The 27,212-nt window shown below is 47.9% G+C and overlaps 1 protein-coding gene across 3 annotated transcripts in view; it reads left to right on the forward strand.

Moving 5' to 3' along the window:
* LOC308388742 (echinoderm microtubule-associated protein-like 6) overlaps window positions 1-22,075 on the forward strand; it is a 68,733-nt gene extending 46,658 nt beyond the window's left edge. For 2 of the 3 annotated variants that reach the window (XM_080869623.1, XM_080869624.1), the window contains exons 16-44: window positions 147-333; window positions 3,253-3,358; window positions 3,935-4,028; window positions 4,112-4,212; window positions 4,446-4,648; window positions 4,725-4,836; window positions 5,615-5,742; window positions 7,026-7,167; window positions 7,264-7,416; window positions 8,028-8,159; window positions 8,660-8,748; window positions 8,916-9,092; window positions 9,400-9,634; window positions 10,028-10,154; window positions 14,837-14,915; window positions 14,991-15,120; window positions 16,441-16,539; window positions 17,037-17,057; window positions 17,876-18,049; window positions 18,132-18,340; window positions 18,428-18,585; window positions 18,934-19,048; window positions 19,137-19,325; window positions 19,485-19,657; window positions 19,727-19,889; window positions 20,112-20,215; window positions 20,316-20,469; window positions 20,731-20,831; window positions 21,411-22,075. In XM_080869623.1, coding sequence (XP_080725749.1) covers window positions 147-333; window positions 3,253-3,358; window positions 3,935-4,028; window positions 4,112-4,212; window positions 4,446-4,648; window positions 4,725-4,836; window positions 5,615-5,742; window positions 7,026-7,167; window positions 7,264-7,416; window positions 8,028-8,159; window positions 8,660-8,748; window positions 8,916-9,092; window positions 9,400-9,634; window positions 10,028-10,154; window positions 14,837-14,915; window positions 14,991-15,120; window positions 16,441-16,539; window positions 17,037-17,057; window positions 17,876-18,049; window positions 18,132-18,340; window positions 18,428-18,585; window positions 18,934-19,048; window positions 19,137-19,325; window positions 19,485-19,657; window positions 19,727-19,889; window positions 20,112-20,215; window positions 20,316-20,469; window positions 20,731-20,831; window positions 21,411-21,435 — 3,880 coding nt within the window. In that variant the 3' untranslated portion in view covers window positions 21,436-22,075. The remainder of the gene's footprint in view (window positions 1-146; window positions 334-3,252; window positions 3,359-3,934; window positions 4,029-4,111; window positions 4,213-4,445; window positions 4,649-4,724; window positions 4,837-5,614; window positions 5,743-7,025; window positions 7,168-7,263; window positions 7,417-8,027; window positions 8,160-8,659; window positions 8,749-8,915; window positions 9,093-9,399; window positions 9,635-10,027; window positions 10,155-14,836; window positions 14,916-14,990; window positions 15,121-16,440; window positions 16,540-17,036; window positions 17,058-17,875; window positions 18,050-18,131; window positions 18,341-18,427; window positions 18,586-18,933; window positions 19,049-19,136; window positions 19,326-19,484; window positions 19,658-19,726; window positions 19,890-20,111; window positions 20,216-20,315; window positions 20,470-20,730; window positions 20,832-21,410) is intronic. The other variant, XM_080869625.1, reaches the window with a different exon arrangement.
* Window positions 22,076-27,212: the final 5,137 nt, after the last annotated feature.

A 27,212-nucleotide genomic window follows, 5' to 3' on the forward strand; every position in this document is an offset into this window, starting at 1 on the left:
AAGAAACCACACAGACACGTTTCTGTGGGTGTAACAGAGAGACAACACTGCCACCATCAGGTCAAACTGCAAACAGCATCAGCCAAAGATGTGCATGATCACACGTGTGTGTCTGTGCAATACTAAAAAATGATTTCTCTGTGCAGTTACCGTGGCTACGACTGCAGGAACAACCTGTTTTACACGCAGGGCGGGGAGGTGTTGTACCACGTAGCAGCGGTGGGCGTGGTCTACAACCGTCAGCTGCATAGCCAGCGCTTCTACCTGGGCCACGACGATGACATCCTGAGCCTCAGCATCCACCCGCTGAAGGACTACGCCGCCACGGGACAGGTGAGGCAAACACGGGACCGACGGTCACGTGGTCGTCTGGACTGTGATGGATGATGCTGTGTTTAAGGCTACAATCGAATGTTGAACAGAAAGATACTTTAGCATTTAAAGCAGGGGTGTCGAACTCCAACCCTCGAGGGCCGGTGTCCTGCAGGTTTGAGATCTCATCCTGGGTCAACACACCTGAATCACATGATGAGTTCATTCCCAGGTCTCTGGAGAACTTCAGTGCATGTTGAGGAGGTCATTTAGCCATTTAAATCAGCTGTGTTGGATCAAGGACACATCTGAAACCTGCAGGACACCGGCCCTCGAGGCCTGGAGTTCAACACCTGTGGTGTAAACGGACCTGGAAGGTCTCTGGGCTGTGACTTAAAGACAGTTTAGTTTTATCCATAATCGGTATTTATTTGGATAAAGTTGAGTTTTGTTGATCATGCTCCACGTTTCCAAATCTGCACATTTGGAGTGCCGCAAGGATTGATTTTAGGGCCTCTGTTATTTAGCTTGTATATTACTGACCTCACACTGGGCTGTGAGGATGTTCAAATTCTCCTGTGTGCAGATGACAGTCGTCTGTGGCCACAAAGCTTTGTGTACACGGTCCCTGCGACCCTGACATGGATTGATATATGGATGGGTGGATGGATGGATGGATGGATGGATGGATGCATGAATGGATGGATGGATGCATGGATGGATGGATGCATGGATGAATGGATGGATGGATGCATGAATGGATGGATTGATGGATGAATGGATGGATGGATGAATGCATGAATGGATGCATGGATGAATGGATGGATGCATGGATGGATGGATGCATGGATGAATGGATGGATGGATGCATGAATGGATGGATGCATGGATGGATGGATGCATGGATGGATGGATGAGTGGATGGATGCATGGGTGGATGAATGAATGGATGGATGCATGGATGAATGAATGGATGGATTGATGGATGGATGCATGGATGGATGGATGAGTGGATGGATGCATGGATGGATGGATGAGTGGATGAGTGGATGGATGCATGGATGGATGGATGAGTGGATGGATGATGAATGGATGGATGGATGGATGGATAGATGGATGGATTGATAGATGGATGCATGGATGGAAGCATGGGTGGATGGATGGATGGATGGATGGATGGATGAGTGGATGGATATTTGGATGGATGAATGGATGGATGGATTGATAGATGGATGCATGGATGGATGGATTGATAGATGGATGGATGCATGGGTGGATGCATGGATGGATGAGTGGATGGATGCATGGATGGATGGATGCATGGGTGGATGCATGGATGGATGCATAGATGGATGCATGGATGGATGGATGCATGGATTGATAGATGGATGGATGGATGAGTGGATGAATGCACGGATGAATGAATGGATGGATTGATAGATGGATGCATGGATGGATGAGTGGATGGATGGATGGATGAGTGGATGGATGATGAATGGATGGATGGATGGATGGATGGATTGATAGATGGATGTATGCATGGATGGATGGATGGATGTATTGATAGATGGATGTATGCATGGATGGATGGATGCATGGATGGACGCATGGATGCATGGATGGATGGATGATTGATAGATGGATGGATGGATGCATGGATTGATAGATGGATGAATGGATGGATGGATGAGTGGATGGATGGATGGATGGATGGATGGACGCGTGGATGGATGCATGGATGGATGGATGAGTGGATGGATGCATGGATGGATGGATGAGTGGATGGATGCACGGATGGATGGATGAGTGGATGGATGCATGGATGGATGATGAATGGATGGATGGATGGATTGATAGATGGATGTATGCATGGATGTATGTATGCATGGATGGATGGATGCATGGATGGATTGATAGATGGATGGATGCATGGATGGATGGATGAGTGGATGGATGCATGGATGGATGCATGGATGATTGATAGATGGATGCATGGATGGATGGATGGATGCATGGATTGATAGATGGATGAATGGATGGATGGATGGACGCATGGATGGATGCATCGATGGATGGATGAGTGGATGGATGCACGGATGAATGAATGGATGGATTGATAGATGGATGCATGGATGGATGAGTGGATGGATGGATGGATGAGTGGATGGATGGATGCATGGATGGATGCATGGATGGATGATGGATGGATGGATGCATGCATGGATGGATGCATGGATGGACGCATGGATGGATGGATGAGTGGATGGATGGATGGATGAGTGGATGGATGAGTGGATGGATGCATGGATGGATGGATGAGTGGATGGATGCATGGATGGATGGATGATTGATAGATGGATGCATGGATTGATAGATGGATGAATGGATGAGTGGATGGATGGATGCATGGATGGATGGACGCATGGATGGATGCATCGATGGATGGATGAGTGGATGGATGCATGGATGAATGAATGGATGGATTGATAGATGGATGCATGGATGGATGAGTGGATGGATGCATGGATGGATGGATGCATGGATTGATAGATGGATGGATGGATGAGTGGATGGATGCATGGATGGATGAGTGGATGGATGCATGGATGGATGGATGCATGGATTGATAGATGGATGGGCTTGTCTGATTGTCTATTTTTTATCATTTTAAGGTGGATATTGGATAAGCAGTACTTCTCCAGTTTTATGGACTGCATACTGCACCGTGTAGGTTTTTTTGGACGCTCCGAGTTGCCGTGACTATTATTAATCGGCTTTGATCAGCTTATCTGTTGTTTCATGTTTTGCTATTTAAAACTTGTTGTTCTGCAGGTGTTGCAGGAGCTTTAGTTTCTTCAAACCGTCTGCACCTTCGTCTGCTCTGCCACAAAACTCTCGCTGTTTCTTCTTAACGTCGCATTTAATGTTGGTGCTGTGCAGGTGGGGAGGGACCCGGCCGTCCACGTGTGGGACATCCAGACTCTGAAGTGCCTCTCTCTGCTCAAAGGCTTTCATCAGAGAGGAGTGTGTGCGCTGGACTTCTCAGGTGTGTGTGTGTATATGAGCACGTACACACTGTGTATAAGGATGGATGGCAGCACCGTGATTGATAAAATCCTGCTTTAAAGACTTAAAGAACTGAGCGTCTTCACCATGTTGGTAAAACCAGGGGTGATGGACGAGGGCGGAGCAGCTGTCTGGTCCTTTGTGACTATCATGGAGACATAATTTACAAAATAAACAGGACAAATTAGAGTGAACGTCTCGCACTTCAGTCCACCTTTTATAGGCACAGTGCATTAGAGATCCACAGGACACGACACATTCCCACCTCACTGGAAACATCAAAACTTGATTAAAAGCATTAAAATAAAGGTAAATGACAATGTGACATTAAGAAAACGAGCCTGAGAGTTCACAGATACTAAAACGGTCAACATCGTATGAAACAAAGTCGTCTCTGGAGGCGTTCACGACATTTTTGTGTCTGCAAAAGATTTCGACGTCACTGCAAACTGTGGTCGACACGACTGAAAAACTGTGGGTGTGTTTTACACGCCAGCTTATTTTAAAGCTTTGATTGGACTCACAGTAAACAGCTGATCTGTGTTTCCTCTCACAGCTGATGGGAAGAGTCTGGTTTCGGTGGGAATCGATGATGGACATTCGATCGTCGTCTGGGACTGGAAGAGAGGAGAGAAGCTCGCCACTGCCCGGTACTCGCCTGTCTGCTGCTGACCTTAACGTTTACCTGCACAGAGCTGCAGCTGACGGTTACTGACTGTCCGTCTTCTCTCAGGGGTCACAAGGACAAGATCTTCGTGGTGAAGTGTAATCCCATGGTCACGGACAAACTGGTCACTGTGGGAATCAAACACATCAAGTTCTGGCAGCTTGCAGGTAAAACTGCAGCGTCGATGTTTCACTTTGTCGTTTAGCTTTTATCCCACAGCCGCTCGCCATAACTGGCACCAGTTTAAGCAGGTGAGCCGGCCCCGTACCGGCGTTACAGGTGTGAGGTTTTACCCTGGCAGTCTGTGGGGACTGACTGGAGCCCCTGCTGGACACTAGAGGAGCTGCTGCAGGGTGCTGTAGGTCACAGTGTGACGGAGCACTTCCCCTCTGTCCTCCAGGTGGCGGTTTGACCTTCAAGCGCGGCGCTTTTAGGAGCATCGGCCGGCCGGAGACCATGATGTCAGTGTGCTACGGCCGCACTGAGGCGCTGGTGTTCTCCGGAACCGCCACCGGAGACGTTTACATCTGGAAGGAGCCGCTGCTGCTGAAAACGGTGAAGGCCCACGACGGGCCGGTGTTCGCCACGTTCTCCCTGGACAAGGTGAGGAGGGCAGACCTGAACCCCACCCACGGCCTCTGTGAGGTATTTAAACTCAGTGACATCTGCTTGTCTGCAGGGCTTTGTGACGGGTGGGAAGGACGGCGTGGTGGAGCTGTGGGACGACATGTTTGATCGCTGCCTGAAAACCTACGCCATCAAGAGAGCAGCGCTGTCCCCGGGGTCGAAAGGTGCTTAGATTCAGTCACGATTACAGCTCCACCTTATCGTTTAAGGTGGACTGACTGTGCCCTGATCCCACCAATCAGAGTCTGAGATTCTGTTTGGACACGCAGCTCAAAGCACGCGAGAGCGGCGTGACGGCTGATGATGTCATCAGTTTTTAAAGACTCTGATGGCTGAGCTGATGTTTACAAAGATAAACAATAAGCAAACGTTTGATGCTGAAACGTGATCGTGGTGTAAACTCAGCCAGATGTTAAACATCTGCATGCTGTGTCACTACGAGCCTCAGCCAGTGGGTTTGCTGCCTGTACCAGGCTCACCTGTGGCGTCTCCTGACAGGTGAGACTCAAACCCACTGACCGCTTCATGTTTTCAGTTTTTCTCCTAACAACACAGAGATGCTCTGTAACTCGGTGGAGTTTCATATTTAACCTGTGGAGCAGAACCTCTTCTGTCCAACGCTGCCATCATGTGGACGTGCAGCTGAAACTGCAAAAATATCCAGGTTTGGAAAAGAGAGCAGTTACTGGAAAGAGCCGCCTTTAGTCCAGGCTGCTCAGCCGATCACAGAGACGATTACAGAGAGACAGTAATTAAGCCAACCCGATCGCCCAGGACACAGGGAGATCTTTTTGATTTTGCTTTAATCATTTCGGCAGCTTCATCTTTATAAAAAGGAAACGAGGCAGACTAGAGAAACTCAGACCGAAAAACAACTACAGAGAGACTTTACAGCAGAAACAGAGACCAGAAAAGACGATACAGAGATGTGTGTGTGTGCAGGACTGTTGCTGGAGGACAACCCGTCCATCAGGGCCATCACCCTGGGTCACGGTCACATCCTGGTGGGAACCAAAAACGGAGAAGTTCTGGAGATTGACAAGACCGGACCCATGACCCTGCTGGTGCAGGTGGGAATACTGTGTGTGTGTGTGTGTGTGTGTGTGTGTGTGTGTGTGTGTGTGTGTGTGTGTGTGTGTGTGTGTGCGTGCACCTGTTTCCATGGTGAGGGGACGTCTGGTGCCTGTGGACCTGATTTCAATTCAATTCAGTTTTATTTATACAGCATGAAATCACAACAACAGTCGCCTCAAACTCTTTATATTGTAAGGCAGACCCCACAATAACACATACAGAGAAAAACCCAACAATCATATGACCCCCTATGAGCAAGCACTTTGGCGACAGTGGGAAGGAAAAACTCCCTTTTAACAGGAAGAAACCTCCGGCAGAACCAGGCTCAGGGAGGGGCGGGGCCATCTGCTGTGATTGGTTGGGGTGAGAGAAGGAAGACAGGATACAGACATGCTGTGGAAGAGAGACAGAGGTTAATAACAGATATGATTCAGTGCAGAGAGGTCTGTTAACACATAGTGAGTGAAGAAGAAACACCCAGTGCATCATGGGAATCCCCGGCAGCCTACGTCTATTGCAGCATAACTAAGGGAGGATTCAGGGTCACCTGGTCCAGCCCTAACTATATGCTTTAGCAAAAAGGAAAGTTTGAAGCCTGATCTTGAAAGTAGAGATAGTGTCTGTCTCCTGAATCCAAACTGGAAGCTGGTTCCACAGAAGAGGGGCCTGAAAACTGAAGGCTCTGCCTCCCATTCTACTTTTAAATACTCTAGGAACAACAAGTAGGCCTGCAGAGCGAGAGCGAAGTGCTCTAATAGGCTGATATGGTACTACAAGGTCATTAAGATAAGATGGGGCCTGATTATTTAAGACCTTGTATGTGAGGAGCAGGATTTTGAATTCTGGATTTAACAGGAAGCCAAAACAGGAGAAATCTGCTCTCTCTTTCTAGTCCCTGTCAGGACTCTTGCTGCAGCATTTTGGATCAGCTGAAGGCTTTTCAGGGAGTTTTTTGGACTTCCTGATAATAATGAATTACAGTCGTCCAGCCTGGAAGTAATAAATGCATGAACTAGTTTTTCAGCGTCACTCTGAGACAGGATATTTCTAATTTTAGAGATGTTGCACAAATGGAAGAAAGCAGTCTTACATATTTGTTTAATATGTGCGTTGAAGGACATGTCCTGGTCAAAATGACTCCAAGGTTCCTCACAGTGTTACTGGAGGCCAAGGTAATGCCATCTCCTGTCATGTGTCTCCTGTTCCTGCTGCACGTTCACATCATCATGGTAATATTGTGTGTGTGTGTGTGTGTGTGTGTGTGTGTGTGTGTGTGTAGGGTCACATGGAGGGCGAGGTTTGGGGTTTGGCCCCCCACCCCCTCCTCCCCGTCTGCGCCACCGTCAGCGATGACAAAACGCTGCGGCTGTGGGAGACGTCAGCCAATCACCGCATGGTGGCCGTCCGCAAGCTGAAGAGAGGTCAGAGTAACGGGACGGGCGTCCGCTTTTACTAATGTCCCTGAACGCGTCACAGCTCCAGATTGCCAGTAATCGGATACTTGGTGCGTGTTGCAGGCGGTCGCTGCTGCGCCTTTTCTCCTGACGGGAAAGCGTTGGCGGTCGGTCTGAGCGACGGCGGCGTGCTGGTGGTGAACGCAGACACGCTGGAGGACCTGCTGAGCTTCCACCATCGGCGTGACGCCATTTCTGATATCCGCTTTTCCCCAGGTACACACACACACACACACACACACACACACACACAGTCATTTACTGCAGATGTTTCATTCTGTGCACTTTGAAATCAGCTGTTAAGCTAACACGTGTCTGCCTGGACTGTGAGACACCCTGGAGAACGCACCAGGCCACGGTGCTAACCGCTGATGTGTTTCCTCCTCCTTCGCTGGTGGCAGCGATGAGCTGAAACATCTGCAGCCGTTGGCTCTTATATCACATGCCGCCTGCTTTTTTATCAACGGTTCCCTTTGACGAACACATCAGGAGAAGCTTTACAGAACCCCCCCAGATGAACACAGCTCTTTGTTGAGGTGTTGCCAGGTCAGGCAGGTAGATATGGAGGGTGAAAATAACCAGCCACAGTTTCCTGTCCTGACTTCTGTCTTACAAAAAGAGGAGGATCAGTCAGAACACCACCTTCCTGCACACACGCTGCGAGGTTTTATAAAGACGGCTGTCGTGTTTGTAAATGTGTGAGCTTCGCTGTGCACATGAACTGTTGTAACTTAAAGGCAGAGCCATGAACGTGCTGATTTGCTGTGATCTGATCTTTTGTGGGTCATGTGACAGACTGTGTGTGTTCCGGGTGTTCGTGCTCTCAGACTCAGGTAAATACCTGGCGGTGGCGTCACACGACAGCTTCGTGGACATCTACAACGTGCTGAGCAGCAAGAGAGTCGGCATCTGTAAAGGAGCGTCCAGTTACATCACGCACATCGACTGGGACGCCCGAGGTAGCACACGGCTCTCTCTCTCTCTCCCATCCGAGTCGCTCTCACACCTGCACACACCTGACAACAGCAGTGCTTGTTAAATCATAATTTCACACTTTAGATGCTGCCCTCCGCCCAGCAGGGGGCGCTGTTTAACAGAGTAAAGGCCTCAGAGTAAACGCTGGGCCTCTGGAGACGAGCGTCCTCCGGTTTTTCCCGCTCGGTGAGCAGCCGGTGAGTGTTTGCGGACATGTTGGCGTCTTCTGTGCGAACTGTGCTGCTGTCTGCTACCAACCAAAACAACCACGCTCAGGTTATTGGTCCATATTTCCATAGCAACCAGAGGTTATCAGGGGTCACCGACCCGTCCCTAATGTGACTGAGGACTAAGTTAAAGGGTAAATGCTAATTTTGAATGATGCACAGAGAGTCTGCGAGCAGACGGCGAGATCTGCGAGCGCGTTCAGCCGCTGCGTTATTCTTAGTCCAGACGATGTTTCTCTGCTGTCTTTGTGCTGCAGGTAAACTGCTGCAGGTCAACACGGGAGCCAAAGAGCAGCTGTTCTTTGAAGCCCCGCGAGGAAAACGACAAACCATCAGAAACTGTGAGGTCAGTGTGCATGCTGAGCGAGAGGAGGAGGAGCTGGGGTTCATGATGTCACGCCTCCAACGTATTTCCAGCGGCGTGAACGAGTCCGTTTGTTTCGTACCGGAGACAGAAAAGCTTGACGTGTGGAAACGACCCGTGTGTGTCGTGTTGTGTGTGTGTTTGTGCAGCTGGAGCGGATCGAGTGGGCCGGCTGGACGTCGGTTCTGGGCTCCACCTGTGAGGGAATCTGGCCGACGCACAGCGACATCACCGACATCAACGCCACGTCGCTCACCAGAGACCACGCGCTGCTCGCCACCGGAGACGACTTTGGCTTCCTCAAACTGTTCAGCTATCCCGTCAGAGTACGACACACAACCTCAACGACACACACACACACACACACACACTGTACAGAGAAGACTGCATTCTTTCTAGTGGCCAGCAGGGGGCGACTCCTCTGGGTTCAACGCTGTCTGATTGTTCTGAAGTGCTCGCCTTGCGGTTTCTCAGCCACAGCCTCCCAGGTTTCAATGTGGCGATAGAAAAGTCAGTTTGGATAACTTGTGTGACTTCCTGTAAAGTTAGGACCAATCAGAGTGCCCCTCTGACCTCAGGTGTTTGAGTGTGTGTACCTTTCCTCTTAAGGACCTGCTTCCTTTCCTCCTGCAGGGTCAGTACGCTCGCTTTAAGCGTTACGTGGGCCACAGCGCACAGGTCACAAACGTCCGCTGGGCTCAGGATGACTCCACGCTCCTGACGGTGGGCGGGGCTGACACCGCCCTGATGATCTGGGTGAGGGAGCGAGGAGGCGTGGTCAGCGTGGAGGGGGACGGGCCTTTGTTTCGCGACAGCCGACCGCTCGTAGACAGCGAGGAGTCGGATGACGACATCGAGGAGGACGGAGGTTTGAAAATATTGTTTCGATAAACACGAATCCAAAGTTTACAGTTTCGTCTTTAATCGTAGCCTCGGCAACATCATGAACAGAGAGCAGCGCTGGTGCTAAACTCAGCAGACGTCTCTGCACCAGCTCACAGTTCAAGAAACGAGGTTCAGATCTGCACCAAACACGATGGCGTCGCCCTTTATCCGTACTCCACCTCTCAGCTATCGTAGCTGTGACATCATAAAGCAGACACAGACAAACCTTCATGCATCCAAACAAACACGAACAAAGTCTCTGCCTGAAAGCTTCAATGCAAAAATGTCTGGATCCAGGTGTCACATGACCTCTCAGTGAAGCACCAACATAAACCCAGAAGCCGTCCCTCAGATCTGTAACTGTGTGTGTTTAAAGGCTACGACAGCGACGTCGCCCGCGAGAAGACGGTGGATTACACCACGAAGATGTACGCCGTCAGCATCAGAGCGATGAGAGGAACCAAACCTCACCAACAGCTGAAGGAGCTCTCTGCTGAGGAGAGGTACGCACACACACACATGCACACGCACACACGTGCACACACACATGCACACGCACACACGTGCACACACACATGCACACGCACACCTGCACACATACACGTGCACACACACATGCACACGCACACACGTGCACACACGCACACACACACATGCACACGCACACACGTGCACACACACATGCACACACACACACATGCACACGCACACACGTGCACACACACATGCACACACACCTGCACACATACACGTGCACACACACATGCACACGCACACACGTGCACACACGTGCACACACACATGCACACACACACCTGCACACATACACGTGCACACACACACTTCTGTTTTTTACCATCATAATGAATCAGGATCTGTATTTTGGGACGGGTGCATTAAAAACATGTCGGAGTGTTGCTGGTAAAATATGACAAAGGCTCCCATATCTGAGCGCACACTAATGAAAAACATCACATTGCAAAAAACACTAGTGATACTTCCTAATACTGCAAACTAAATCATGTAGAATACTTTATGACATTTAAAAAAATCTGTAGCTTGTTTTGTCCAAATTTGTAACAATTATTTAATATATGAACAAAATAAATCTTTATGAAAATCAGAGACAGTTGAAGAGAAAATGCTCTAAAATAAAACAAGGAACAAAACTTCACCGAAACTCAAAAGCTGAGACCGAGCAAGATGACAGGTAATAGTCAAAGACACTAACACAGTAAGACGGGACAAAGAGGGAGAAACACAGGACGTGATAAACTCGTACAAATGAAATCTTCACATCTTAATCTTTTGCTGACAGCAGCGAAAACATCCAACCAGAAAAATACAACAAGAGCTTCAAAGAAGTTCAAAATGGCTAAAGAACAGAAAATCGTAATCAAGAACTCTCCAGCCAGTCAGAGGTCACTCTGTGAGATTACATCTCTGTCCTGGGAGTGAGCTGGCAGAAGAAATCATGCAGTCGAAGCCCGAACAGCAAACCCATAATAAACACTGGGACCACACATTTTAACACAGCCTCTCAGCTTCAAGCTCCACAGACTTCTCCGGTTTCTTAAACGTGCAGGATGTCTTCGTGCTCTCTGTGATTTCCTTTAACGAGTTCTTGAGCTTTGTTTGACTTTCCAACATGTTCTATCCTCGCTGTCTGTTTCAGTGAAGGTGACGTTCCCTGTGTGCGCGCCCGTGTGCTGATGTGCTCGTGCATGCTCAGGCTTCTGCATGCTGAGTGGATCCTTCTGGCTGCGTTTGTAATATCGGTGTTCACAGTTCACTCAACAACAAAGGGCACCTTCAAGGAACAAATGTGTCTGCAGGGTCAGAAAGCTGCAGACCAAAGATCGATCTAAGCACCAACCAGGTTCCTTCTTCTGAAGACAAATGAGGTTTATTTGTTAAAATGTTACCATATTATAAATTATTGTGAAGAAGCTGAGCCTGGTGTCAAACGTAGATAACTGAGGGGCCTTTCATATGCTTGAACTTGTTTTGAGCAGCGACCTATCCCACACGGGGAGCTCTGGGCTTTAGGTATTAAGTCATTGAGTGGGTGTAAAACTGATCTGGTTGCAGATTTTCACAGAGCTTAAATGTGTTTTTCAGCCCTGCAGATTTCTCCTGAACTCACAAAGTTATGACATCTCAAAAAAGCTGTAAAGATGGTTAAAAAGAGGACAAACCTGAGCCCACCCCCGTGGACCTGCAGGGTGCATGAAGGCTTTAAATATACTACAGTAATTGTAGAACATTAAATCAGCTGATTGCGAGGTGGTCATGTGGGAACTTTGACTGGGTTTATATGAAGTGAGGATTTTCCAGCCTGTAGAAATGGGGTTTTCCAGGCTGTGGAGTAGCAGCATCAGGTCTGTGCTCTGAGTTCATGCACAGAAGCTCCCGGTGTGCACGTCTTCTCTTCCAGCGCCTCAGTGACAGAATCTCTGACCAAATCTAGAACTTGCAGGTATTTGGAAGAAAATGGGCGGCTCCAAGTTTCAGAGTCCGGAGAATCTTTAATGATAAAGGGTGCCCGTGCTGACTGATAACTCTTGTTTTGTCCCTCTGTGGTACCCTTAGTTCCTGAGTGTTGCTGCTGCTCTCTGGCCTCGTAGAAACTCTTAATATCTCTGCTGTGTTTTAACTTGCATTCCCCTGGAGGCAGGGCATTGTCAAGTAAGTATGAGCCAACACTTACTGTGTGGATGGTCACACTTAAAACCTCAGCTGCAGCCACTTTGGATCATTTATTAAAGCCCAAAAGCAGAAATCTCTCATTTACAAATCCATTCAAACTCTTCCTCGATCAGACATAACACCACGACTCGTCGAGGCGTGGACTCAGCAGGTGAACAGGTCCTGTAGGTCCTGCTAGCTGTGGGGTGGAGCCTCCGGGGATCCGACTCGTTTGTCCGGCACATCTCACTGAGGCTCGACTGGACTGCGATCTTTTAAAAATTAGAGTTAACACCTCAAACTTGTCGCTGTGCTGCACAGACCGTTCCTGTTTGTGGAGGAAGGAGGCCGCGACCTTCCTCCATCGCTCTGTGGTCCAGTTCTCATTGTTGGTGCTTTCAATGGGGGACGGGGGTCAGCCTGACAGCTTTCTATCAGAACCAGCATGAAGCTTTAGCCCGTCTGTTGGATCGGACCACACAGACCAGGCTTCAGTCCTCACACGCATCGGCCTCCACGGCCCCGTCGCTGCTTCACCGCTGTTCCTTCTTTGGACCATAAAAACTGACCCCTGCAGACCCACACAGAGCTGCCGTTTCGGAGACGCTCTGACCCAAACTGGCTCGTAGCCTCACACTCGCCCATTTTTCTGCTTCTAACATCAACTTTGAGGACAAAATGTTCACCCGCTCTGTGTCATTGGTGTTACCTGTCAGTGCTCATGTTATGTTGGATCGAGTTTTGGCCTAAATATGTTCGGAGCCTGACTGCAGGTAACGTGAGCCGACTGGACACACCTGTGTTTGTAAGACCACAGAGATCACAGAGTGTCAGGACAAAACCAGCCGCCATGTTCAGGGAGCGGTCTCTAGGCTTTTGGGACAACAATATTTCACCTGATGGAAGGACAGGATGTCACTTCCTGTTCCTGTGGGACTTCATCAGCAGAGAAAGATGTTCTATGGGGAGCTCGGCTGAGAATAGTCGGGTTTTCTTCAGAGTAACATCTATCAGATGTTTGGTATCGATGATACTGCAGCAGCCACCTGTGTCTCCCTTTGATAAACAGTAATCCAGGCTCTCTAAGTTCTCAGGTACAGGGCTGCACCTGCTGCTGTGAGGCCACAGGTGTACCTGTGCACGTTAGCCTGCTGACACGGTTAGCTGCACTAGCATGTTAGGCTGGCAGCCTGAGCATTAAACAGCAGCAGCAGCAGCATGGTAGCGTTTTGTTAGCATGTACTTTTAGCCACAGTGTCTCTGAGGAGGAAAGCCTGTGTGTGCATGTGTGTGTGCATGTGTGTGTGCATGTGTGTGTTGAGTCTAAGTGTAGATAAGAGTGCGTGACTGTGTGTGTTTCTAAAGCTCTACCTTGGTTCTATCCCTCTGCTGTCCAGGGGATCCAGGTAACACCTGCCTGCCTGTACACGTCCTCTTCATCGTGTTCGCATCACACGCTGGCATTTCATGAAAACGTTTCAGTGCATTTTCGTCCTGTTTGGTCACTTTCATCTCTCCGTCATGCACCACTTCTCTTACGGCTTTGGCGCCTTGATGAACCGTTCGCAGCACTGAGCGATAACGTCTCGCTTCAGTTGCTAAAAACGAAAGTTTATTTGCCAACGAGGAGCCTGTGCAGACCCCGCGGACCCACGTCCAAACCAGTCGTGCTGGAGGACGATGCTGTGGTGGTGGACCTGCCCTCGTGGACTCTGACGGTTTGGTCAGAAACGTGCTCATGAGTAACCCGCTGGAGGTCACAGAGGAGCAGACACCTGTGCAGCTCAGCTCCTGTAACGTCTGCTGGTGTCTGCTCCTCCACATGTGCAGGGAGATACAGACCGTACCATCCTGGAGGAGCTGACGGGGGTGCACCACCACCTGCTAATCTATTTCCTTTTTGGGGTGGTCTCATTGTTGCCCCTCCAGTGCACCTGTTGTCACTTTGAGTTGCACCTGTGCAGGTGAAACAGGTTCATAAGTGGATACTGAAGTTTAACTGTTGTTACCGTGACGATCGACGATGCAGTGGACCTGGTTCACTCACCGCAAAATCCTGCAATTACTGCAACAGTTACTAGAGTTATTACTCTGAATAGCAGCAGAACCTTCCTCCTGTAGGTTTCAGGTGCTTCGGCAGGTCGACGCTCTCGGTTTAGTGAAAGGTTGCATTAAACTCCGCCTCTTCCCTCTAGTCGCCAACAGACAACAAAGAGCACAGTGACGCTGTAACGTTAGCAAATCTGAGTGATTTAACTCTGTCAGAAGCAGAACGGCTGCTCTAACCCAAATGGCTGCTGGTCTGAGTTCACAGAAAGAGGGCGGAGCACCAGCACACCGCCGGATCAGCTGTTTAACCCCCCGATGTGTAGTTCATGTTGTCTCCATGTCTGTGCTCCACCCGTGTGTCTCTGATCTCGTCCTTTAACATGTAAATGAATGTTTTTCTGTCTTTGACTCATCGACCGATTCATTGACACGCTGATCGATCCTCCAGGCCGCCAGTGAGCCGAGCGGCGCCGCAGCCCGAGAAACTCCAGAAAAACAACGTGTCCAAGAAGAAGCGGCCGGTCGAGGTGAGTCTGTCCGTCCGTCCGTCGGCCCGTCTGTCCGTCTGTCCCTGCGTTCACCGTCCGCCTCTCCCTCTCCAGGACCTGATCTTGGACCACGTCTTTGGTTTTCGGGGCTTCGATTGTCGTAACAACCTGCACTACCTCAACGACGGCGCCGAGATCGTGTACCACACTGCCGCCACCGCCATCGTGCACAGCCTGAGCACCGGTAACACAAACAACACACCTGAATGACGTGCCGTGGACGATGAGTCCTAACGTGAGGTTGTTTCAGCAGGACGGACGCACGAACAGTCGGCAGACGTTGGTGTCCGAAAGATGTTAAAGTCTCTGTAAATGCATCTCTGCATGTGCCCCTTCTACCTGCTGCACAGAAACATGATGTCAGTGATGTAACATTTAATATTCAAAAGCTTTTATGTTTGTGAAAACGGTTTTACCAGGTAAATTATTGTTGTTGTTGTTAAACAGTTTCTGCTGAGCAGACTCAGCTTCATGCACACCTGTGGAAACGTGTTCAGGTTGTATCTACCTGCTCGCACACAGGAAGCAAAGATGTTGCGCTCCACCGGATCTCATCCACAAAAACACGCCTCTTACCTCACAGAGCCGTTCGGCTGCGATTGGTCGGTTCGTGTTTTATGCTGCAGCCACACTGAGGTGGATGGAAGCTGCAGCACAGAGTGATCGTGGCCGAGTTCGGTGGACTTGTGATGTCTTTGCTTCGCAGATGGAGACCGGCGGTCTTCAAACTTTGGTGCATTAAGACGGTGATGAAACGGCGATAACGTGTCTGCTGTCAGCTTGAGGCTAAGTGGGCTCAAGTTGGCAATTTCATGCAGTCTGTTTGTGACAATCCGGCGATCAGCTGTGAGGAAACAGCCACAATTACACATTTGTTGCTGCACAGAGATGCACATTCAGAGTGCGGCCAAAACCTCACAGATCACGTGTCCATAAATCAGGACACGGATGCTGCAGGACGGCAGTTTAACTGCAGAATGACAGACGTGACAGACCAGGACCCGGCTCGGGTGAGCTGTGCAATCACCTTTGGATGGAAAGTGGTCGGCGTGCTGCACGCTTCAATGACCACTTACGCTCCTTTGATAACAGACAAAACTCAGCGCAGTCGTCACAGGTACACAAAGTCACAGATTTGTGCCTGGGTGTTGCCATCCTGTGTTTTTTGCTTTGGGTCCAAAAAAGCACCTTAAAATCAGCAAACTCTGATTGCTGTCAGTGTCGCCCGTCGCTGTCGTGTAGCAGCAGATTGCTGATCTCCGGCAGCGTGGGCAGAGCTTTGCACAAGAAAAGCACAGCTTCTGACGACATCACCAGAAAGAGCACCATCCATTAGAACGAAACCGTGTCGTTAGCTCACCTGCATGTGTGCGTTTGCAGCCCCACAAACACCACGAGTGTGTCCGTGACTCGTGCTGAATGAAGCGACGACTGAGCTTCAGCCAGAACTGGAGTTTATTTGGTGCCTTGCAGGTAAAACGTGTCTGTTTACGTGTCTTTGCAGGAACTCAGAGCTTCTACCTGGAGCACACGGACGACATCCTGTGTCTGACCGTCAACCAGCACCCCAAATTCAAGAACATCATCGCCACCGGGCAGATCGGTACGCTTCGGTGTTTGTGTGTGTGGCGTGTCGCTGTCGGAGCATGGCCGTGTTTTCCTCCACTAACTGTACTAAAGAGAAGTCCCGCTTTCTCTCCCTGCTTCCTGTTTAACCCGCCTGCTTTGCTTTATTTCTACTGACACAGTGGAAACTGACCGACTCACCGACAGGGAGCAAACGCTTATTGCAGCTGTGAGGCGCCACGTCGCGACAGTTTCTCCTCGAGGTCTGCGTTTAAAATACAGGAAGTGGGGTTAATTCAGCCAATCAGGAAACACAAGCAGAGCTTCACGTCCCAGAGTTTGTTGTTTTGGTATCGAACCGTAGAGCAGCCGAAGCGATCCGCAGTCAGGAACGTCGAAGCTCCGCGCAGACGCAGGATGAATGAAACGTTTTTTCTGCCTGGCTGTGACTCACTGCAGGTTTTCATGTTGTTGTCTTTGTGTGTGTGTTTTTGGCCGGCCTCATTTGTCACCATCGCTCTCACAACACCTCAGGTGACGGCGGTGAACTCCCAGGTAAACTACAAACGACCCGCACGCCTCCCATCACAGAAAACTGAAACCCAGAGCGCCCGACTCAACCAGACGTGTCGGTTTGGTTTTTACTGCTACGTCTCATAAAAACATGCAAAGAAACAATTTAAACAAAATATTTTTGCATTTTTAATCGTTTTTTTCAACAAAATTTTTACATTTATAAAAAAGTAATATTTTTCTGATAAATGTTCAGAAATTTCATTAAATATTTAAAATATATTCATGTTATACAAAAGTTCTGTTTTTTTAATCAAAAACTTTAAAAGCTCTTCAAAATTCTACTTTTCCAGCAGTGCGTCAGCATTAACACATTTTTCATATTGTCTCATATTCTTAATCATTGTTTTTTGCACACATTTAAATAAATATTTGTTCCTGGGTAACTTTGTATCAACAAACACAGGATAGTTTCACCACATTAAATGATTGAAGTGACTCATTTCTGACGACTGATGTTAGTTTGTTGGATTTTCCTCGATGATCGATCAATATGATGTTTCTGCTGCATGTTTGACGCTCGTCTCAAACTGAACTCATTCGATTTGTTTAACGAGTAGTTAAAGTACTCGAGTACCAAACGCAAACTCTTGTGCCGTCGTGCTTTCCTGACCCGAACGCTCGGATTAAATAAATGGGGCGCGAGCGCTTTAGCGTGGCGGTGAAACAGCGTCTGGTTTTCAGGGTGTCTGTCGGCTGCACCGACCCCTCTGTGTCGCTGTCGTAGTTTATCCCTCTGTGGTCGTGCTGACGCTGCCTGTGGCTGTAACGGCGATAAACACTCGCTCGTCTCCGCGCAGGAACGACCCCCTCGATCCACGTGTGGGACGCCATGGGCAAGCAGACGCTGTCCATCCTCCGCTGTCCGCACAGCAAAGGCGTCGGCTACGTGAACTTCAGCGCCACGGGAAAGCTGCTGCTGTCCGTCGGAGTGGACCCTGAACACACCATCACGGTGTGGCGCTGGCAGGAAGGTCAGAGACTTTCAGCGTGGTTTGATTCGCGTCCCTCTGTGGTGGCAGTAACCATGGTAACCAAGGCGTGTCTCCTCTGCAGGATCTCGAGCGTGCGGGAAAGCCGGACACCCGGACCGGATCTTCGTGGTGGAGTTTCGGCCCGACTCGGACGCTCAATTCGTGTCGGTGGGAATCAAACACGTGAAGTTCTGGACGCTGGCCGGCGGCGCGCTGATGTACAAGAAGGGCGTGGTGGGGACGCTGGAGGACGGCAGGATGCAGACGATGCTGTCTGTCGCCTTCGGTGCGGTGAGTTCGCCGCTTCGCCCCGGGCCCCTCAGGAGCGTCGTTCAGTCGAAGCACGTAAGCTGACCGTGTCTGTGTTCACGTTTGCAGAATAACTTGACGTTCACAGGGGCCATTAACGGGGACGTGTACGTGTGGCGAGATCACTACCTGCTGCGGGTGGTGGCGAAGGCTCACACCGGGCCGGTCTTCACCATGTACACCACCCTGAGAGACGGACTCATCGTCACCGGTGGAAAGGAGAGGCCGTGAGTCACACGCCGACCGCTTCACCTGCATCGAGAACCATCTTCATAATACAGATTTTTTTACAAGGATGTTTATATATGATGTCATGAAAACGGGACCAACCATGAGTTTGGAAGTTTTCTACTTCCTGAAAGCCGCCAATTCTCTGTGGACGGACGTCGCCACAGAAACAGAGATCAGCTGATCTCTGTGTGATGGCCTCATTCGTGGTCCTCTGTTTAAGCTGTTTCAGTCTGCAAGCTCCTTTGCAACCCAACCTCCTCTTTCGTGCTGTTTCTAGTTTTTCAGTTTTTGTTTTCTCCTTCGTGGAAAAAATGGAAAATAAAAACTGTGTGTTTGTGCGTCAGGACGAAGGAGGGCGGAGCAGTGAAGCTCTGGGATCAGGAGATGAAACGATGCCGAGCCTTCCAGCTGGAGACCGGGCAGCAGGTGGAGTGCGTGCGGTCGGTCTGCAGAGGCAAGGTGAGATCTCGACATCCTTTCCCCGCTCCTCCTCCTCCGCCATCACCCGTCCGTCTTCCTCATCGCCTCGGCCTCTCGTCTTCCTCAGGGTAAGATCCTGGTGGGGACGAAAGACGGCGAAATCATCGAGGTCGGGGAGAAGAACGCGGCGTCCAACCTGCTGCTGGACAGTCACGCTCGGGGGGGAATCTGGGGTCTGGGCGCTCATCCGGCCAAAGATCTCTGCATCACGGCGAGCGACGACGCCACCATCCGCCTGTGGGACCTCGCCGACAAGGTGCATTCATACATATGTCAGTGATTGGAGTCCAGGCTCTTTAGGACGGTGGTGGTGGATGCTGGGGTGGAGGAGGGCTAGAAACAGCAGGCGCTGCTGCAGGTTTGCGTGATGTGGTGCAGCGAGGGCTGGTTAAAGAAATCTTCTCTCTCTGGTTAGAAACTGCTGAACAAAGTGTGCGTCGGCCACGCGGCTCGCTGCGTCAGCTACAGCGCAGACGGAGAGATGCTGGCGGTGGGGATGAAGAACGGCGAGTTCCTCCTCCTCCTCTCCAATTCGCTGAAGATGTGGGCGAAGAAGCGAGACCGCAGCGCCACCGTCCAGGACATCCGGTAAGAGAGCGAGAGCGGGAGCGAAGAATGAAAGCGCTGGATGTTTGTTTGACTGAACTCTGTGCGCAGCTTCAGTCCCGACCGGCGGCTGTTGGCGGTCGGCTCCGTGGAGAACACGGTGGACGTGTACGACGTGAGCGCAGGGCCGACGCTGAACCGGCTGGTTTACTGCAGCGACATCCCCGCCTTCGTCCTGCAGCTCGACTTCTCTGCTGACAGCTGCTACGTACAGGTACACCCACAGCTGGAGGTCTCTTCCTGTTAGACGGGGGCTCTTCCTTCCCACAGTCACCAGGTGCTGTGATACAACTGCTCTACATGTATATGTACACAAAAAACACACACACCCTACAAAACCCCCGGGCCATCCTCGGTCCAGCTACAGATCACACACACACACACACACACACACACACTCGTTCTGCTGACGCGTGCATCACAATCTCACCTGCAGGTGTCCACGGGAGCTTATAAGCGGCAGGTGTTCGAGGTTCCTTCTGGAAAGCTGGTGAGCGACCCGATCGCCATCGACAGAATCACCTGGGCAACGTGGACCAGGTAACGCACAAACACGGCTCATGGTCGCCCGCTCGACCCCCGAGCTAACCCGACAACGAGCCGCGGCGCTGACTCGCCCTTTCTGTCGTCTCTTCTTCAGCATCCTGGGAGACGAAGTTTTGGGGATTTGGCCTCGAAACGCCGACAAAGCTGACGTGAGCTGCGCGTGTGTGTCTCACGGCGGCCTGAACATCGTCACCGGCGACGACTTTGGATTGGTCAAACTGTTCGACTTCCCCTGCACAGAGAAGTTTGTGAGTTTGTGGCCACGTCTCATTTATTCAGTATTAGTTGTTCGGAGGTAGGAAAGGAAATAAATGAAGGAGTCGAGGAGTCGAGGGCTTCATGAGCACTAACGGAAAGAAACAAAGTCACAAGTTTGAAGTTAAACTTTTGACCTTTTGATCTCTGAGGATATCAAACTTCTGTGTTTGTAGGCTCAGGTTCAGTTTATTCTTTGTATCCAGGACTAAGTTGATTAAACGGACGCACGTTTGCTTCGTTTCCGTCTGCAGGCCAAACACAAGCGCTACCTCGGCCACTCGCCTCATGTGACCAACATCCGCTTCTCCCACGACGACAAATACGTGATCAGCACAGGAGGAGACGACTGCAGGTAACCCGATCACCGATCAGTAACACAACCATGCACTCAGGAGAGATTAAACTAATAAAACTGTTTTTATTCTCTCTGACTACAAAGACAAGATGCTGCGACGGGCGCATGAACCTTGGTTTTCACACGTGTGTCTTTATTGATGGTTTCGGAGTCAAACGCCTTCTAAACAGATTCTTACAGCAGTTACAGTCTCACCTGTTTTCCACCTGTTTTTGCTGTGAGCCTGTAAATGTAATTCAAAGTGCTCGCTGTTAAAATATCTTCTAAGATTAGGAAAGTTATGACTTGTATCCAACACCTCTGTTAGTGTTTAAGAGATTTCAGGTAAAGTTTAAATAGGGGCGGGCTTTACGTTTGCGTAATACCGATCTGCACCACAAGGTGGTGCAACAAGCCCATCGATGTTTTTTTAACCAGTTTAAACTTTGTGTTTAAAGCAGAAGAAACTGGGACTAAAAGGAAGTTAAAGCGCAGCGGTCGCAGGGGCAACGCTGCCCCCTGGTGGACAAAGTCTTTGTTACAGTTTGCAGAAGTTGACAACACAAAATTCCTTGAATGCCTGTTTGTGTGTTTCAGTGTGTTTGTGTGGAAATGTCTGTAAACACTCGGATCCACAGCGCCTTAAACAGACCACAAGTGGATCCAGAGGGAGTCGAACCCACAACCGGCCCGAGCCTCCAACGCCACGTGGGCCAGACTGCGACTAACCCTCCACGACGGACGGATGCATGGACGTGAACACAAATCCTCGGGAGAACCCGCGGACTCTATCAGCTGATGTTTACATGTTTGTCGTTTTCTTTTTTGGTCACATGGTGAAAAAAACATTAAAATTTGTGCAAACAGGTTCATAAAGTGAGGGAGCGCACAGCTGTAAACCAATCAAACGACAGACCCCTCCCTCACTTTGGTCAACCACACGCTCAGATTTGCACGTCAGTGCGCCCCCTGCAGGGCTCAGCGGGAACCTTCCTGATGGATCACATGACTCAGAGGATCCATCAGCTGGTATCTGACCAAAACCCACAGGATGACCTTGTTGGACGGTTTCTGCCACCTGCTGTTACCCATAAGGCCTTGCGTTGGGTCGTCGCAGTGGTTTGAACATTTAAGACATTCCAGTCGGCTCAAAGCTGCTGCTTCCACAAAACTGAGCAGAAATCAGAGTTTAAGGCAGCTCTAACTGAGCCGCGCTGAAGGTAATTAAAACGGCTTCAAACGAAGGTACGGAGGCCCACAAGTGTCACACGAGAACTATTTCTCTAACATCTTCAGACGCAAACGGTAACCTGAAGATACTCGGTTACATTCAGGGGTTATTTTGGCAATAAGTCATTTACGATAAAATTCACACGCATCTGTCAAAGTTTCAAAGGAAACAGAAACTATAAAAAGAGACGTTAAAGTTAAATTAGGAGGAATAAACGCAAAGACACAAACGGCACAGCAAACGAAATTAAAATGTCATTAAATTAAAGAAAAAGAAAAGACTAAACTAAAAGATTTATTACATCGCTCTGTTTTCTTTTCTTTGAGGTGGATTCATTTTTATCTTCAAGTAAAACACAAAAGTCTTTGTTTATATAAAAACGAAACACCGACATGAAGCAAAATAAAAACTACGAGAAACAAAATGAAATCACTACAGGAGGGGTCAAAGGTCATCCTGGTACATTGCTCTGGTTTCTGTTTGGTTTTGATGCAATCAGCATCTTATTACGTGTTGTTGAAATGAGCCGATTCGAGCGGGCGTTCTGGTCAAACTAAGATTTCTTTATGCAGAAAACAGAAACGTTAAACTGCTTTATAATAAAAAATAATCGAATGCAGTTTCATATTTACAGAAACTTTGTGAAGTTTGTCTGAAAAAACAAAAAGTCTCACGGTCACGTTTCATGTCAGCGCCTTCACTGCATCTGTGGTTGGACATCGTCACACTTAAGTGCCTTTCCGGATCTTTCTACCTGTGTTTGTTTCTTTTGGACGAGGTTCATATGCTCGATTTATTTGTTTTTAATCCATAATTGAACTCGTGTTTTCTTTTTTGTACTCTGTCTGGTGCTACACTGAGAATGTTCATCCAAAAATGGACGTTTAAAAAAAGAAGCTTTTTGCTTTGCTGCTGCTTTTTGTTTGAAAGACGTGAAACATCCAAAGCTTCGTGATCGTACCAACACGCAGGAAGAGATATTTGGAGACGTGTTCATGTTTCTCGGAGCGTGGACGAGTCTGTGTGTCGGATTAGTAACGTGTAACTGTCGTGAAACGTGTCAAAGAGTCTGTGTGTGTAACCATGAACGAAAAAAAACCTGTGAGAAACCAACCGACTGCTGACTCGTTTATCCACACACACACACACACACACACACACACACACACACACACACACACACACACACACACACACACAGTATTGACCCTCAAAGCTGAATATAGATGGATATGTAGCTCCTTAGCAGCTTATAAAGTTTTGCATATAAAAATATATTACGTAGTTTTTGCTCTGTCAAATTGTATCTCGCCCCTGCAGCGGTCTATCCTTCAAGCTCTCGCAGGTGTTGATAGCCCGGATCTTGTTCTTACTGTTCAGCTGACTCCTCAGGACTTGCCCCTCTGCAGGTACTTGGTGGTTGCAGCTTTCCTAGCGGCCTCTTCATGGATCCCATTCGCCTGTGGGATCCCCAGGTACTTGTAGCCAGTGTTGCCAACTTAGCGACTTTGTCGCTGTATTTAGCGAGTTTTCAGACTATGGGCTCAAAATGTGGTCATAAATATTTTGTACTTGTAAATCGGTTTTGTACTTGCAGATTTGTGTGTGTAAAAAAGATTTGTGTGTGGACTTAGCCAAAAAACCCTGCAAGTTACAAGTACGAATTTTGACCCTATTTTTCTTCCTTTCATCTGATTGGTCAATGTCATGTCAATCACAAATGTAACAATCCAATCAGAGAACAGATGGGTTTGGCTGTCGGAGGGGCGCTTTTTTTGAACTGCAGGTCTTTGAAGGGAATAAATGCCCTTTTACATGCCAACCCAGCGTTTTCCTTCATCACCACGAAGGAAAACAGTCTGTGGTCGTCCGAGTTTGGTGATTTTTGTGTCACAGGTCTACGTGTTTAATACAGGGACTTCCACAGCCTTTTCAACAGCGCTGCGGACCGCGGGGGAGCAGTGTTTTGGAAATGACAGTCTTCATTACAGTCTTCGTTATGAATTAGCATACATGTTTTTATTGAACATTTGAAGAACCAGCAAAAAAAACAGAAACTCTTGTAGTTCACATAAAGTCAGAGATAGAAAAGACAAGGAGCAGGTGCATCTAGTACAGGTACTGATGCAAAAACCCACAGAGCCCAGCAGCCAGCGTAACAAATTCTGGATCCTTTGCTTTTAGTTAGCAGTTAGCATTAGCAGCACATCCTGCGTCCGATGTGAAAGGACCTTTATGCTGCGCACTGTGACTCACAGCAATGGTCCCGGGTCAGCCCTGACGTTGTGTTAAACTAATCCTAAAGTAATAATGGTATTTCTAACCGCTGATATACCACAACTTTATCCTTTCAACAGCTACTGAAAGTAAGGGGACCTAACTATTGGATATTTATATAGAGATTACTCTTCAAGGACCTGCAGTTCAAAAAAGCGCCCCTCCGACAGCCAAACCCATCTGTCCTCTGATTGGATTGTTTAATTTGTGATTGACATGACATTGACCAATCAGCTTAAAGGAAGAAAAATAGGGTCAAAATTCGTACTTGTAACTTGCAGGGGGTTTTTTTGGGCTAAGTCCACACACAAATCTTTTTTACACATACAAATCTTTTTTACGCATGCACAAATCTTTTTTACAAGTACAAAACCGATTTACAAGTACAAAATATTTATGACCACATTTTGAGCCCATATCAGACCCCTTAGCGACTTTGTTTCTAAAAAAGTCGCTAAAAAGGACGTGAAAGCACGTATCGCTTTTACTCTCAACAAGCAGCGGGTGCTGTAACGCAGTCAGTTCTTCTTTTACTCTTATGCTGTTTTGTGGATCACAAGGTTTAAAACTACTTATAAACACACACACACAAAGTAACTCCACCAGATTTGGAAAACATTAAATACCATCATTAAAAAGGGCTCTGGACAGTCAGACTATCCTTCGTATTTCACAAATAAAGATAGAAACATTACTAATATGAGCGATGTGGTAAATGATTTCAACAAATTCTTTGTAAGTGTTGGGCCAGACTTGGCTGAAACAATTCCTGATATGACAGATTCGGTAGAGAAAGAAACCAGATTCATTGATCGCAATCCTCATTCAATGTTCTTAACGGCAGTAGAAGAAAAGGAAATCATTGATATTGTTGGGAAATTACAAACAAAAAACTCTACAGACTCTGATGACATAGATATGGAAATAGTCAAGAAAGTGATAGAGGGCATTTCCAAACCCTTAACACATATCTGCAATTTGTCCATACAAACTGGTACATTACCGACACAAATGAAAATAGCTAAAGTAACACCATTGTTCAAAAATGGTGATGAACACCAATTTACAAATTATAGGCCTGTCTCTCTACTTTCTCAATTTTCAAAAATACTGGAAAAATTTTTTATTAATAGACTCGACAAATTTATAGACAAACACAAAATAATAACGGATAGTCAGTATGGTTTCAGATCAAATAGATCAACATCATTGGCATTAATAGAATTGATCGAAAATATCACTAACAATATAGATAAAAGACAATGTATAGCTAGTATATTCCTCAACCTAAAAAAAGCTTTTGATACAATTAATCATGAAATATTACTCGATAAATTGGAGTATTATGGCATTAGAGGAGTGGTGTTAGAGTGGGTAAAGAGTTATTTGAGAGACAGGAAGCAATTTGTGAAAATTGGGGAACATCAATCAGAGTGTGTGGACATTGTTTGTGGAGTTCCACAGGGGTCAGTATTGGGACCAAAGCTGTTTATCCTCTATATCAACGACATATGTAGAACATCAGATATATTACAGTTTATTCTATTTGCAGATGATACAAATATTTTTTGTGCTGGAGAGAACTTACAGCAGCTTTTGGAAATTGTCACACAAGAAATGATTAAACTGAAAACATGGTTTGATAGAAATAAGTTATCATTAAAGAATACAATGTGATAATCACACATGAGAACGCTGTTTCCAGTTATACAAATATATTTTATTTCACTATTAAAGAAACCAATTATGTGAATAAAAGCTCACCACAAGAACATCTCCCAACCCAGTCTTACAAAGTTGCAGTCACAATAAAAACTGGGTATGGAACATGAACTGTTGGTGAGCTAAAAAAACAATCCTGGTGCTGATGCTTGTCACTGAACGTTTTGGACAGAGCTCTTGATTGAAATGCCTACCGTTGTGTGTAGGCATTTCGGTCCAGATGTTATGGAGTTCAGTTCAGCTAAGATGTATTTCTAAAGCACCGGATCGCAAAAATAGCCGCTTCTCGGCTGTTTATATTGTAAGGTAAAGACCATACAATATAAGAGAGAAAACCCCCCAACAATCAGATGATCCCCTGTGAGCAAACCCTTGATGACAGTGTCTGTGAAGGTTATCAGTCATCAAGGCCATTGGTGACGGTGGGAAAGAAAAACTCCCTTTTAACAGGAAGAAACTTTCGGCAGAACCAGGCTCAGTGAGGGGCGGCCATCTGCCTCGACCGGTTGGGGGGGGGCACAGCTGTTATAACCCCTGACGCAGCATAGCTTCTAATTCTGAAAGATACGTAGATACCTTAAACCTGCACTCTATGCAGGACACCAAGCGATGACACAACTTGCAGTACTATAGGAGTCTATGCAGAAACAGTTTTCTCTCTTGAATCTCTGTAATTCTTTTGCTACTGAGTGTCTGGGTGCAGTCACTCATTTTGGGCCAATTAAATCAAATGAACTTCCATTGTCTGAGTTATAGCCCTATTGAACCTGCGTTAACCAGGTTTAATAGGGAGGGCCAAAGTCCTAGTTGTGCTAAATTTCCTCGAATTCTCCTCGGAGATTTTCGAGTAGCTTCCTTTGTTCTTGAAAGTTCTTTTCCATTTGTCTCATCGCTTCCCGTCCATTCCACATCTTTTTGGTAAGGTCGCTAACCGTATTTTCTAAGGCCTTATTTTGTTGTTTGAGTATGTCAACTTGGACATCGTAGTTGTTTATCAGATTGTTATGTGCTTCCTGTGAAACTTTGCAAACCCAAGCTCAGACTCCCAACGCCATGTCTTGTTTTCAAGGCTTCCTGTACATTACACAGATTTTTCTTGACAAGCTCTCTTTTCAGTGCCTCACATTCATGGCACAACAACTCCTTTTCTCTGTTGGTCTTGTTAAAAT

This window comes from Rhamphochromis sp. 'chilingali' (assembly GCF_963969265.1).
Source record: "Rhamphochromis sp. 'chilingali' genome assembly, chromosome: 20".
NCBI lineage: Eukaryota > Metazoa > Chordata > Actinopteri > Cichliformes > Cichlidae > Rhamphochromis > Rhamphochromis sp. 'chilingali'.